Raw genomic sequence first — 14,272 nt, forward strand, 5'->3', positions numbered from 1 at the left:
AAACGTCCACAGCTCCAAACCCACACGGTCTACTTACATTAGGACTGCCCGATCCTGGTCATCAAGATCAGATTCTCTCTGCACTGCTTTCTGCTGATTAGCTCAGGTGTCTCCTCATTCTGACTAAACACACCTGTTCCAGGTAATCAGCAGTGAGAGTTGCAAGGATAGCTGGAAAACAGCCCCGTCATACAGGATACTGAGATTCCAGGTGGGATGTTTTTCCCTTTGTGTGCCATAATAATGCAGACATCACTCAAAACAAAGATGGTTGAGTTCTGTTGTCAAACCAAACAAGCCTTCAAGCCTTTAGCTCTTTTTATACAAGAAATCAATGCAACAAACTTTAAAAGATGTGACATTTCAGTTTAGAATCGTGTTACATGTTTAACGCACTCATGACATGAATGTAAACAGATTTAATCCCATTTCTGTTTCTTTCAGCCTTTTAAGAGTCATACTAAATACTTATCTGGAAACTTTTTCCATTAGCATTGACATAAAATTTACAGGAGCTTAGTGAATGAACAAAATGTTTCTAAAACATCCCACAATTGAATTTTTAGCTCAAGCATATTAAGAGCAAATAACTTTAATTTGTTTTTTTCCCCCTCAATTCTAACATTTTTATTATTTATCATTGAAGCTATCACGGAAAAAACTCAGATTTGACGTCTTATCTCTATTTTAGGTCATTGAAAATATTTTTTTTCAACTCTGAGTAACTTTAGATCAAAAATATGATTAATTTTAAGGCTGAGGGAATGAGCTTTATTGAATTGCGGCCAGAATAATAATGGTATCAGGCAAAACGGCAACAAAAAAAATGCTCCTAATCATTTCTAATTAGAGCAGAGAGGCGATCTGAACTGAAGCAGGCAGCGGTCGGAGCTGAAAGTCTGGCCCAGGAAGTGTCAATCAAGCAGTAACATTATCTGCAAATCTCTGCTGGGTACTAATGAGAAAACAATGCCTGTGCTGATGACCCTGCAGCTGCTGTTGCCGGCTCGTCTCGCAACTTTTCTCTGTTTCAGCTGCAAACAGAAACTGGCTGCATCTCATCAACAGGTTGCAGCAACATGGCTGCTCCTTTCAGCACAAACCTGGAGACCTGAGAGGACACAGTGTAATCGGGGATGGGTACAGAGACCGTAAAGAGAGCCTCTCCCCGGCTCCATGGCAACCAGAGGGCATACCACCGCGTCTGGCAGGCTTTAATAGCTCATCACAGCTGTGAGAGCAAAACAGCGGTTCGGCATCAGCCAAGCTTTGCAGAGCAACAGTTGGAAACTGCAGGCGGTTCAGATTTCCCTGCACTTTTTCAGACTAATGTCACTGCTGTTGCATTCTGGAAAGAGTTTTCCTGTCAAAAAGAAATTATAAATGAGTACCCAATGTGGTCTGTGGAGACATTTAGGAAGGTTTTCACAGCCTTTAACTTTTCAACAACACTTGTTTTTAATAGAAAAACCTTGTCTTTTTTGTTGTTATAAAAAAGGTTTGGGTTGATGAGCTTTTGTGAACATTTTGTGCTTTAGAAAATCTTCCCCCCAGAGGTGCATTTGGAAGCCTTTCTAAACTGTTTTTCACTGCCATCTAGTGGAGAAATCCTTTCCTCCTCAACACAGAGTTGAGGCCAGATGTCTGCAGGTCCAGGAGGGAAGCTATTGAGCTAAACCCCCATGTAAAACCCCTGCCTCTCTGTTCTACAGTGAAAGGGTTGATGGTTGTGCACGTCTTAGATTGTCTAATGGTGCAACAAAATGTTTCATTTGATTTATTAGTTCATTTCAAGCATTCAAAAAATCTAGCCACAGGGGTTGCAAGCCAGTTGCCTCTGTGCTGGTCCCAAGCCCGGATAAATAGAGAGGGTTGCGTCAGGAAGGGCATCCGGCGTAAAAATTGCCAAAATAACCATGCGAATCATCCACAACACTTTAGACATACCGGATCGGTCGAGGCCCGGGTTAACAACGACCGCCACCAATGCTGTTAACCTACAGGGTGTCGGTGGAAATTTGACTACTGTTGGTCGAAGAAAGAGGGGAGGCAGAAGGGCCCGTGGCCAGAGAGAGAAGGGAAAAGGCAGGAACATAGGTTTGAGAATAGGGACTCTTAACGTTGGCACAATGACAGGGAAAGGCAGAGAGCTGGCAGACATGATGGAGAGAAGGAAGGTAGATGTACTGTGTGTGCAGGAGACAAGGTGGAAGGGCAGCAAGGCACGTAGTATTGGAGGAGGATACAAACTGTTCTATCATGGTGTTGATAGGAAGAGAAACGGGGTAGGTGTGATTCTGAAGGGGGAGTTTGTAAACAGTGTTCTAGAGGTGAAAAGAGTCTCAGACAGGATGATGAGCCTAAAGTTAGAAATCGAAGGGGTGATGGTGAATGTAGTCAGTGGGTATGCGCCACAGGTTGGCTGTGAGTTAGAAGTGAAGGAGAGATTCTGGAGTGAGTTGGATGAGGTCATAGAGAGTATCCCCAGAGGAGAGAGAGTTGTTATTGGAGCAGACTTTAATGGGCATGTTGGTGAGGGCAATAGAGGTGATGAGGAGGTGATGGGCAGGTTTGGTGTGAAGGAAAGGAATCTGGAGGGACAGATGGTGGTGGACTTTGCGAAGAGGATGGAAATGGCTGTAGTCAACACTTACTTCCAGAAGAGAGAGGAACATAGAGTGACATACAGAAGTGGAGGTAGGAGTACCCAGGTGGACTACATCCTATGTAGACGAGGTCATTTGAGAGAGGTTATTGACTGCAAAGTGGTGGTAGGAGAGAGTGTAGCCAGACAGCACCGCATGGTGGTGTGTAAGATGACTCTGGAGGTCAGGAAGAAGAAGAGAGGGAAAACAGAAAAGAAGACCAAGTGGTGGAAGCTACAGAATGAAGAAACTTGTGAGGAATTTAGGCAGAAGTTGAGACAGGTCCTGGGTGGTCAGGATGAGCTTCCAGATGACTGGGAAACTACAGCAGAGATTATCAGGGAAACAGGTAGGAAGGTGCTAGGTGTGTCATCTGGAAAGAGGAAAGACGGTAAAGAGACTTGGTGGTGGAATGAGGAAGTACAGGAATGCGTCCAGAGGAAGAGGTTGGCTAAAAAGAAGTGGGATGTAGAAAGGACTGAGGAAGGTAGACAGGAGTACAAGGAAGCGCAGCGTAGAGTGAAGAGAGAGGTGGCAAAGGCCAAACAGAAGGCTTACGATGAGCTATATGACAGGTTAGACACAAAGGAAGGAGAGAAGGACTTGTACAGGCTAGCCAGACAGAGAGACAGAGATGGGAAGGACGTGCAACAGATAAGGGTGATTAAGGACAGAGATGGAAAGGTGCTAACAACCCAGGAGAGTGTACAGAAAAGATGGAAGGAGTATTTTGAGGAGCTGATGAACGAGGAAAATGACAGGGAAAGAAGGGAGGAAGATGTGGTTGTTGTGGAGCAGGAAGTAGCAGAGATTGGAAAGGATGAGGTTAGGAAGGCTCTGAAAAGGATGAAGAGCGGAAAGGCCGTTGGTCCTGATGACGTACCTGCGGAGGTATGGAAGTGCTTAGGAGAGACAGCAGTGGAATTTCTAACGAGGTTGTTCAATAGGATTTTAGAGAGTGAGAAGATGCCTGAGGAATGGAGGAGAAGCGTTCTGGTTCCGATCTTTAAGAACAAGGGTGACACGCAGAACTGCAGCAACTATAGAGGAATAAAGTTGATGAGCCACACAATGAAGCTGTGGGAAAGAGTAGTGGAAGCCAGGCTTAGGAAGAAGGTGGAGATTTGTGAGCAGCAGTATGGTTTCATGCCCCGTAAGAGCACCACTGATGCCATTTTTGCTTTGAGAATGTTGATGGAAAAGTACAGAGATGGTCAGAAGGAGCTGCATTGTGTGTTCGTAGATTTAGAGAAGGCATATGACAGGGTGCCGAGGGAGGAGCTGTGGTACTGTATGAGGTCGTCTGGAGTGGCAGAGAAGTATGTCAGAGTAGTTCAGGACATGTATGAGAGAAGTATGACGGTGGTGAGATGTGCTGTAGGTCAGACAGAGGAGTTCAAGGTGGAGGTGGGACTACACCAAGGATCAGCTTTGAGTCCTTTTTTGTTTGCTATGCTGATGGACAGGCTGACAGACGAGGTAAGACAGGAATCTCCCTGGACAATGATGTTTGCGGATGACATTGTAATTTGCAGTGAGAGTAGAGAGCAGGTGGAGGAACAGCTAGAGAGGTGGAGGTTTGCTCTGGAAAGAAGAGGCATGAAGGTCAGTCGTAGTAAGACAGAATACATGTGTCTGAACGAGAGGGATCAAGGTAGAAGCGTTAGGTTACAGGGGGCTGAGGTGAAGAAGGTGCAGGAGTTTAAGTAGTTGGGGTCAACAGTTCAGTGTGATGGGGAGTGTGGAAAAGAGGTGAAGAGGCGAGTGCAGGCAGGTTGGAGCGGGTGGAGGAAAGTGTCAGGAGTGTTGTGTGACAGAAGAGTGTCAGCAAGACTCAAAGGAAAGGTGTACAAGACAGTGGTGAGACCAGCTCTGCTCTATGGGTTAGAGACGGTAGCAGTGAGACAGAGACAAGAAGATGATTTGGAGGTAGCGGAGATGAAGATGTTGAGGTTCTCCTTAGGAGTGACCAGGTTAGACAGGATAAGGAACGAGTACATCAGAGGGACGGCTCATGTTGCCTGTGTTAGCGACAAAGTCAGAGAAGCCAGACTGAGATGGTTTGGACATGTTCAGAGGAGGGATGGATATATTGGTAGAAGGATGTTGGAGATGGAGCTGCCTGGCAGGAGGGCAAGAGGACGGCCAAAGAGGAGATACATGGATGTCTTAACAGAGGACATGAAGTTGGCTAATGTTAGGGTAGAAGATGTCCATGATAGAGTGAGGTGGAAAAGGATGATTCGCTGTGGCGACCCCTGATGGGAAAAGCCGAAAGAGAAAGATTTCAAGCATTCAAAATATGGAATAGTACAATAAAAACACAAAACACAGATACATTTTTTATTTGATTGTCTAATAAAAAAAATGCTTTTTTTATTTGATTGCTTAACAAATACAAAGAAACTCCTTTTTCAATATTTCCATTGAGTAGAACTCAAGTTTTAAATGTATTATTATTTTTATCCGCATAAGAGGAAATTTGTTTTTTCCTAATTTTTCAAAAATATTTCCTATGTTTCTTTCTATCCTCTTCTTGTTCATCACTGCCTCAGAAGGATCCATGCATTGAGGATTGGACGATAGTGTTGCAGTCACAATAGCCCTTGTGGGAGGAGGGCGGATTCTTTATCAAAAAAGGTGTTTTATTCTTAACCTTTTCCTTCTACCAAAAAAGCTAACTAGGAGCCCCACCTGAGGCTACAGGTGAGCAAAGATTGCGAGGGAGGAGTCATGAAAGAAGTCTGAATCCAGTCTGGTGAATAAAAATATGAAAATAAAGATAACAAATTACTGTAAATTGGACATAATTACAAACTTTAAATTAGACTAGATCTGACTCCAACACAAAGTTTACAATGAAAATAAGTTTAATTCAACTCTGGATAAATAATAGATGAGAACAGCAAGAACATATTTAAATTAATATTATTCTCATAGCTTCTGTAATAATAAAGCTCGAATAATTTTTTAGCAAAAAAGTAAAAAGTCACTAAATTCAGTTTGTATTGATGCGAGCTTCAGAGGTCTCATTCATGTCCTCTGGGTGGCGCTATTTTCTTGTTTCTGGGAGAAATACTCTTTTATTTCTCCATTAAATTTAGTTGTTGTCAAAAGCAGACTGACTGATGAGTCTCTCCTTCCAATGATTGACCTCTTCACTTCCTTTTTTATCCCTCACCGTCTTCAGCTCTTTACGGTCTGTGTAGAAGCTTTGAGAACTCCTTCTGTTTTCCATCTCCATTTTTAGAATAGAAAGGTAATGCTGTGTTTTGCAGGCTTGTGTGTTGACTGAATGTTTTCAGGCTGTTTCTTTCAGAGTTGATGCTGAACCCCACTTTAAATAGTTTCTTCCGATTCTGCACAGAACAAAGCAGGAACAGGAAACTCTTGGATGTTATGTTTTGAATATCTGTTGCTATGTGTTGATGCCCGAGTTTTAGATGATAAAGAAATGCAAGAAATGCTTAAAATTATGCTAAATGTTATAGAAATTTTTTGTTTTACTTCTTTTTCTATGTTTCAAATTTAATCTTAGCAATAATGTTTCTAAATATTGCACTGCTTAACTCCTCAGTGTCTAAAAGCCTAAATTAGCTGATTAGAAAATAAGTCGGCACCTGTTGGACTTTTTGCCCCCAATGCATACCCCCCCCGCCCCCCACTGGCAGCACACCCCCCCCCCCCATTCAAGGGGGGAAGGAGGAACAAAGTATTTGAGATCAAGGAGCAACAGCAGAAAAGAAAAGATCACCACAGGATGAAATTTAATGGAAAAGACAGGAATACCAAAAAGTGAAAATATAGTTCAAAAGTGAGAAAAAGGGTAGTGTATGATGGTATGAAGGAGCAAGATAAAGATAAGACAAGATAAACACAGCACAACAATACTAAAACAACTGATATGATTCATTAGGAACTTAGTATCTTGACTTTTTTGATCAAGATCGGTGCCTTAGTACACAAACAGTTTCTGGGATCTCTTTTATAAAAATAAAAGAATAAAAAAAGGCGTGGCTGTCTTCACTTCCTGGAACCAGGCTTGCTCTTGGCTCCACGAGAGCTCTTGAGAGTTTTGGAGAACCTCTGGTGGTCACTGACTCGGTTCCGAAGCACGTGGATTTCGTACTTTTGCTTCTTGAGCTTCTCAGCCAGATCAAACTTCTCAGAATGCAGCTGGTAGAGCCACTGCCAGAGTTCCTGAGCTTTCTCTAGCAGCTTGTCCTGGTTCAGGTGGTCGATGTTCAGCGGCTTCCTGCGCTCCATCAAGGCCTTCTTCTTCTCCTCACGAGCTGTCAGCTTCTTGCCTTTCTTCTGGTCGACCTTCTGCAGGTATCCACCGAATGATTTGTTGGAGAATATCATCTTTTTCTTGGCATCCTCTTCGGCGCGCTGCTTGGCTGCCTCTTCCTCCCTCCTTGACCTCTCCTCAGCCACTCGTGCTTGCCGCTCGCGCTCCTGCTCCGCGCGGACACGCTGCTGTTCAGCTCTGTCGGCGCGGCGGCTTTCGATACGGTTGCGCAGTGAAATAAGCTCTTCCTCTTCCTTCTGACGGCTGGAAAAATGTAGCTCAATAAGACTCTGCAGGTCATTGTAATCCTTCTCCAGTCGCTTGCGGTGGAGGTCATCAAAATCCACTTTCTCGCCATCGGGAAGCTTTGGAGGGACCATGTTAGGCACATAAACCGTTTTGTGTTTGGATTTAGACTCTTCCTCATTCTTTTCCTCAACCTCTTCCTCTTCATACTCAACACTTTCTTCAAAGTCTGCCATGGCGGTAGCTTCAAAGAGGACGTACCAGCTGGAGTCTACAAAAAAGAAGACTGGAGTCTGGGGAAAGCTGGATGGGGGGTTATAAGGATTGGTCTTCATCATGTGACCTGCCTGTGATGGCCTCCTGGGCGTGGGCTAGCGACAGGACACTCGCAGACAGATGGAAAGGTCTATTTTTTCCTTTAACAGGTCTTGTCAGCCACAGAGGCATTCTTTATCCCCTATAGACCCCCGAGATGCCCACTCTGACCCTTCACAGCCCCTCATTCCTTTGTAAGGACAACGTGAGGAACTATTTCAGCAATACAACAGATGGACACGCATACTTGAGCCGTCCAGTTCTGATAAATACGAACCAATAAAACTCAAGCTGCACAACCACCTGCCAATCAAAACGATTTATAAAACTCCTTCAAAACTGCTGACTTTTTTTCACCTCACGACATTTTTAGATCTAAAGCAGAGTGTATGGTTTAGGAATGTTGCTAATCTTGTCAGTCAAGCTAAATAACCAGAAATGTTGGTTCTTTAAGACCAGTAAAGCTTGAAGCAGTCCATCAAAGTAAAGTAAAAGTCTCCCAGAAACATTTTAGGTTTGAAAACGGATGAATGATAGTCTTTATCGTTACTGTGATATGCTAAGTCCCAACCTTGGTAGTGACACACACAAACACACACAAAAAACACAGTCCAACACCACTGTTGATGCGTTAGCAAATTTTTCAAGAACACCCAAACGTGTTTCCAACTCGTAAAAAAATCAGAATGACATTTTGACAGTGTAACACTCCAAATTACCTCAACATCAGTAAACACACCCAGAATTAATTAATATATAAGGCATTGTGAATTATAGTAGTTTTTTTAAAAAGAAATTCAGGTTTTTAAGTGCGCTTTATAGTGCACAAAATACGGTAGTTTTTGTTGCTTAAAAAATTAAAAAATTCCAGTACAAAACAAACAAACACATTTTCTCTATTGAAAGGCATTTCAATTCATAGTTTTAAAAGCCCAAAGAATAATATATTTCTGGATTATATGCATTTAGGTAAAATAATTGGACTGTATCGTATAGTTGGACTGTATTGTATCGCCACAAAGTTAGTAGAATCTTCTATGTATATTTCCGCGAATTGAGATGCGTATCGAAGCATGTGAGAAGGAAAGACAAAGAAATATCAGCCTCTTCTACAACAAGTTTGAATTTAGAAACTGAGAAGGACAAACAACTTTGAAAGATGAGGCTGCGACAGGTGCTCTCCAATGTCTGAGGGTCTAAATGAGCCTAATGCATGCGCCTGATAGATGCATTATTATCCCCAGGCTTTTCAATGTTTATCCTTTCATAAGTCTTTGCAGCGCTGACATACTGAAGATAGACTAATTGTGGCCTGAGTGGGATAACAGAGGGACTCTTGATGCCTGTGAGAATGCCCCATGTATGTGTCACCCCACAGTAGACTGTGCTCCTCTAAAATACGCCTGAGGGCTACATGAGGACAGCAGGTGGTTCCCACATAATCAAGGTTTCCGCTGGCGAGGGACAACTGTGGCTATCAGCCACTAAATGTTAGAAGGTTTATTTATAAACACGCCTTCTGGGGTTTTATTTAGCTAAGAATGAACTCCTGCTTAAAGTTACATAAAAAGAAAATAACCTGATAATCCTTCAAGACAATCAGATACTACAGCATTTTTTTTTGCCTTTACATGAAAATTTTAAAAACATGAATACATTTTTAAAGGAAATATCTATTTTGAGAAAGCATTCTGAAGCACACACTGACCTCAAGTGGTCAAAACTAGGAACTACTGTTAGAACTTTTCAGTCATTGGTTAGAAGTGACTCAGAATTGTGCTGTTTCAATCAAGCTTTTTTTTCCCAAAGAGCTGACAGGACTCTGCAATCTGCTTAGACATGAGGGAAGCAGAAACATATCAGAGAAAAGGTATCTGACCATAGATTCCTAAGACACATAAAAGAAAGTCCAACAAAAGGCAAGTCCCTGCTTTTACAGCAGACCCTGAGCACACCAGTTGGGTCGTACCAAACAGTGCTACAGGAGGTTGAGCTAGCAGAGCTTACCATCTTCTTGTTCACAGCTCTGATTTACAAATACACTAATACAGTAAGGGGTTTCCTCCATGGCACACCCATGCAATGTGGGCCAGACCAAGCCCAGTGACCAAAAGAGTCGTAATTTGAGACCAGATGGATTCTGGCATGACCCGACTGCTGCACAATGAAAAGCCATTAAAAAGCCATTTGACATTTGTAAAAAAACAATAATAACTTGAGCTTCGAACTGATTATAGATTTCTAAGGGTCAACTTTAAGACTTTTAAAGATGTTTTAAGCAGGGGTGGAGCTAGAACATTTTATATGGGGGACAGGAGGGGGCTCACCAGAGTGGAAGGCCATTACAAATGAAAGGATTAAGAATACATATTTCCAAAAGTTTTATTTTTATTTTATTTTATTATTTTTTTCTTGCTTAAAGAAACTTGTATTGATGATTGCTTAATCTTTTCTTTGTCAATAATGATCCTATTATTGACTCAAAAATTGGGGGAGGCAGGTATGGGGGGGGGGATTACCTGCCCCCCCCACCCCCTTGTAGCTCCGCCCTTGGTTTTATGACAGACCCAGATTTTAAAAGAAAGGTAAGACTGCAGACTTGGGTAAAAGAACTGCTACACTGTTAAAATACTGTATAAAACAAACACTAATATATAAACCTGCATATACCTTTGGATGTTATTTTAGCAAAAAGACAAGACAAAACCAGTTGTTAAATTAGAAAAATCTGAAGATTTTTCCTACTTCTTTATGAATGTCTTAAACCACTTATCTTTTTCAAAATTACCAACATTTCAGCTCTCTTCTGAACTTATTACTTTAAACACAAAATTAAGTGTTTCACCATTTCAGAATCACAGATATAATACATTTAGTCTTTAATAAGAAACTGGGGAAATTTGAGAGTAACTATTTTAAATAGGCCTATGTCTAGTTGATTCGGAATTAAAAATGACTTTAGCTAAGTCCTAAAAGAGAAATCTACTCTGTAAAAATAAGTCGCTTCAGAGATTCTCCAATAAATTATTGTTCTAAATGTTTTTTGTAAATTAGTTTTAAACCTTTGTGTTTTTTGGCGTGTTATTTCACCGTACCTCACCGGAATCTGTGTCTCCTCTGGGCGGACGGAGGATGACTGAAGCAGGAAGTCAAACCGCCTTCCCGCCAACATCATTCTGCATTCTGCGCATGCGCGCTCTTCGAGACCCCGCCCAGCAGCGATTGTTATGAAAGCAGCGCGTTGTGCGTGATGACGAACTGAGTCCCCGCAGCTGGAAAAACACAAACCGGTAACTAAAACCACCCTATTGCTAATTTTTCTCGACATATCTGATGGTTTTTGTGTTTGGCGCTGCGGTTCTCACCTTCACTTCTGTTAATGACGTCGCTGTTTGCTGCTGTTGTGTTTTTAAGGCATACATAACAGGCACATGCGACTGCACATGCCAGCACCCACCACAACTGTTTCATTGGCTCCTATGATTATTGTCCATCATGACATCTGAATTTTCACCAAAAGATGAAAAGGCACGTGCAAAGTGTGTATTTTACGCAATGTTCCCTAAATTCAGTTACATATTTGCACACTATTAAGTTTAAATGGTGACCTTCACATATAAGAGATATCTGTCAAAGGTCACATGATTAATCTAGTCCCAGAAAACGAGAAAAAAACCTTATTTAAATCCATATGAAATGTCTCTTGAGGGAAATAATTATTGTAAAAACATCTTTTATGATGTTTATATACCTTCAAAGTGGGATTTGTTTACATTTTTTCTGTGAGGAGCAATAAAAAGTACTTATCTTTTATGTCTTAGTTGTTGTAATCCCTCTATCCCTGAACACTTTGTAAAAATCATTAATATTTTTGTGTGTGGAGGTGTGTGTAATAAAGTTGCTTCAGGTCATTATTGTAAATCAGAACATGTTCTTAAGAGCTCACCTGCTGAAATAAAGGTTAAAAATAAATAAATAAAATTCATATGTTACAAAAGACAAAAAAGCTCAGATTATTGCGTAAAGTTTAAGTGAGTATTTTTAAAGGATTCTTTATAGACCCACTCCCATAAAAAATTAGTTTTTAACATGTTCTGTTTCTGATGATGGAGAACATATATAAATAACTTTAAGCTTTAAATTGCATCTATTATTACTTTTTATTCAAATTGTTGTGATTGGTTTAATAACTCTGCATAGTTTTTCTTTAACATTCTGAGTCTGATGAATTGTGTATTTCTAGCACAGAGCCATGATGCTTCGTGTCACCTCTGCCTCCCTGTGCGCCTCCTGTCAGAGGATGAGGCTGCTCCTTCCTCCTTCAGTCTCGGCCTCCTCACTGACCCCTCCCATCAAAAGACAGGAGAACCAGCGCACAGTGTCCTCCCTCTATGAACTGTCGGTGGACATCAGAAAAGTGCGCAAGTTCAAGGGCTGGGTTTTGTCCGAGCGCACCGCTTACGTCTCTGAGACTGCCGACCTGCTGCGGGACATGGGCGCGGACGCCACGGTAATCGCCCGCATCCTTGAGACCCACCCCGAGGCCGTCCTGTGTCGGCCGGAGGAGGTGACCGCCCAGCGAGACCTCTGGGAGTCCGTGTGCTCCAGCAAGCGCACGCTGCTGAACATCATCGAAAAGTTTCCCGCCTCCTTTTTTAGTGTCAATCACCATAGCAACCAGCGTGACAACATCCATTATCTCCAGAGCCTGCAACTCTGCAAAAGGATCATCAGCAAGCTGATGGCCAGCGCCCCTCACAGCTTCAGCCAGCCCGTGGAGAGCAACAAAGAGGTGATCAACACCCTTAGGGAGACCTACCTGGACCTCGGTGGAGATGAGGTCAACCTCCGGATCTGGCTGCAGAAGCTCCTCACCCAGAATCCCCACATTCTGCTGCGGCCAGCTGAGGCCTGGAGGGACAGCCTGAGCTTTCTGAGGGAGCAGGGCTTCACCACGGAGGAGCTGCTCAGCCTGGTGTCCAGCCTGAGAGCCTCCATAGCTGAGCTGAAGCCCGAGTCCATGCAGCAGGCCCTGGACTACACCGAAGGAGCTCTCGACTGCTCCAAGGATGAACTCAAGAAGGTGGTCATCCGGTGCCCGGCCATCTTGTACTACTCTGTAGCAATGCTAGCAGGACGCTTCCAGGGTCTGATGGATGCGGGGGTGAGCACCCAGCAGGTGAAGGAGTCCCCAAACGTTTTGGAGCTCACCACGCAGATCGTCCTGTATCGCATCCAGAAACTGGCCTCCTATGGTTACGACGTTCGCTCGGGCAGCTTGGACCTCATTGTTGGAACCAAGAAAGACTTTGAGATGACTTACACCAAACTGAACCTCAGGCAGCAGAGGCCTCTCTTCAACCCGGTGACTCCTCCCAGATCTGTTGAGGACTAACGGCGGGCGATCGGAACGCCTTTTTCCGCCGCGTTCCTTTAACCCTTTAACCCCTAAGTCGTCACAGATGACGCTCTTTGACCTACCGTAACTCTTGGACAGAATCATTGAATTCCCATCAGAGAAGTGTCGCGTATCAGCGCAAAGCTGCTTTTCTTCTGAATGTGCTGGAATAATGTTAAATCGCGTAAACGGTTGAAGACTTACGGCAGACGGAAGAATGTTAATGTTAAAGGGTTACGCTACGTACACGCCCAGCATGTGACGTGCATTCATGGACGCGCTTTTAGCATAGCGGTCACACTGAACTAGCGCATGTACTCACAGTGGAGGAACTTTGGCAAATTTGACAAATCTTGCTCCAGGCTTTTTCTTCCAAAGACTTGGTGTCAGAGAATTTTGTCTGGGCGCAAACCGTTATCAATTTATTCTCCATGATCAATTTTCAAATGGTTAAAAAGGACGCTACCTATATGTCACTGATTGGTCAAAGTTTAAGGCGTGGATGTGTCTTTTGTACATAGAGCCTGAGAATGGACTCAAAAATGTGTGTAGCTCTGTGTGAATGTGAGAGTTTTGAACAGAAATGTGCACTTACATCTGTTTACATATACTTTTGATTGGAAGTGGTGGCTTGAAGGTGGGTTTCTGGGTCTTGTGTGAACGTAGCGTTAAACCTGAAAGGCCTTCACATGAGCCAAAAACTGCTCAGCTCTTCCTCTGCTTTGGTTTGCCTTCACACTGCACTTTCAGGGGAGAACCATCACTTCCTTCCAAAAAATAGTTGACTAGCAAAAAAACAAATCTGCAGATGACGATTATGTGAACGCTAACAAGTGAATCCAGATTTGCTTGAAAAAATGGGTCTGGGTTCACTGGTTAAGACATTTGGTGTGGTTCGTTTTGGTGTGAACCCTCCATGGACCATCTCGGTGTAAAGAGCAACATTATGGGTTAAAGTTGGAGATCCAACTTCAAGGTTTCTACAAACAGGAACCGTGCATTTACAAATGGAAAGCATCATGTTGTTCTTTTCAGAATAAAACTTCCTGTCCCGGTTGAAACCACATCTCAACCTGAACTTTGGGGGGTTTTGAACTCACGAATATTTTGCACAGTGAAGCCTTACTAAAGGACTGCTCATGTAAGTTTTACTTTGGTTTTGTTGTCTTTGTGTTTCCCATAAGTCAATGCCGCTAACTGCATCGGCACAGACTCAAACTGATGCATTGAAAATGTATGGAAACGTCAGCAGCACTGAAATAAATGCAGTTTCCTGCCTGTATGTCCTTCTATATTTATTGTTAACCCTTGTTCTATCCTAGGCACTTTAACGTTGGGAGTTGGGTCATCTAGACCCACTAGACAGTGCTCTGAACC

At 42.9% G+C, this 14,272-nt stretch overlaps 2 protein-coding genes and 1 pseudogene across 3 annotated transcripts in view; 1 reads left to right on the forward strand and 2 right to left on the reverse strand.

The window, feature by feature from the left end:
- The window catches only part of LOC101162257 (liprin-beta-1), a 147,291-nt gene extending 136,645 nt beyond the window's left edge, over positions 1-10,646 (reverse strand). Inside the window, exon 1 of the mRNA XM_020714232.2 lies at positions 10,593-10,646. The gene's annotated coding sequence lies outside the window, so the exon portion shown is untranslated. The remainder of the gene's footprint in view (positions 1-10,592) is intronic.
- Positions 6,390-7,483, reverse strand: LOC101167164 (annotated as a pseudogene). The gene has a single exon (XR_911132.3). The product of XR_911132.3 is annotated as a troponin T, cardiac muscle isoforms pseudogene (transcript).
- A 54-nt stretch (positions 10,647-10,700) lies between the features above and the next one.
- Positions 10,701-14,177, forward strand: LOC101167413 (transcription termination factor 2, mitochondrial-like). The gene is made up of 2 exons (XM_004083203.4): positions 10,701-10,787; positions 11,741-14,177. The coding sequence occupies exon 2, from the start codon at positions 11,750-11,752 to the stop codon at positions 12,890-12,892; it is 1,143 nt and encodes a 380-aa protein (XP_004083251.1). The 5' UTR covers positions 10,701-10,787; positions 11,741-11,749; the 3' UTR covers positions 12,893-14,177.
- The last annotated feature ends 95 nt before the right edge of the window (positions 14,178-14,272 follow it).

This window comes from Oryzias latipes, chromosome 23, assembly GCF_002234675.1.
Source record: "Oryzias latipes chromosome 23, ASM223467v1".
NCBI classification, from domain to species: Eukaryota; Metazoa; Chordata; class Actinopteri; order Beloniformes; family Adrianichthyidae; genus Oryzias; species Oryzias latipes.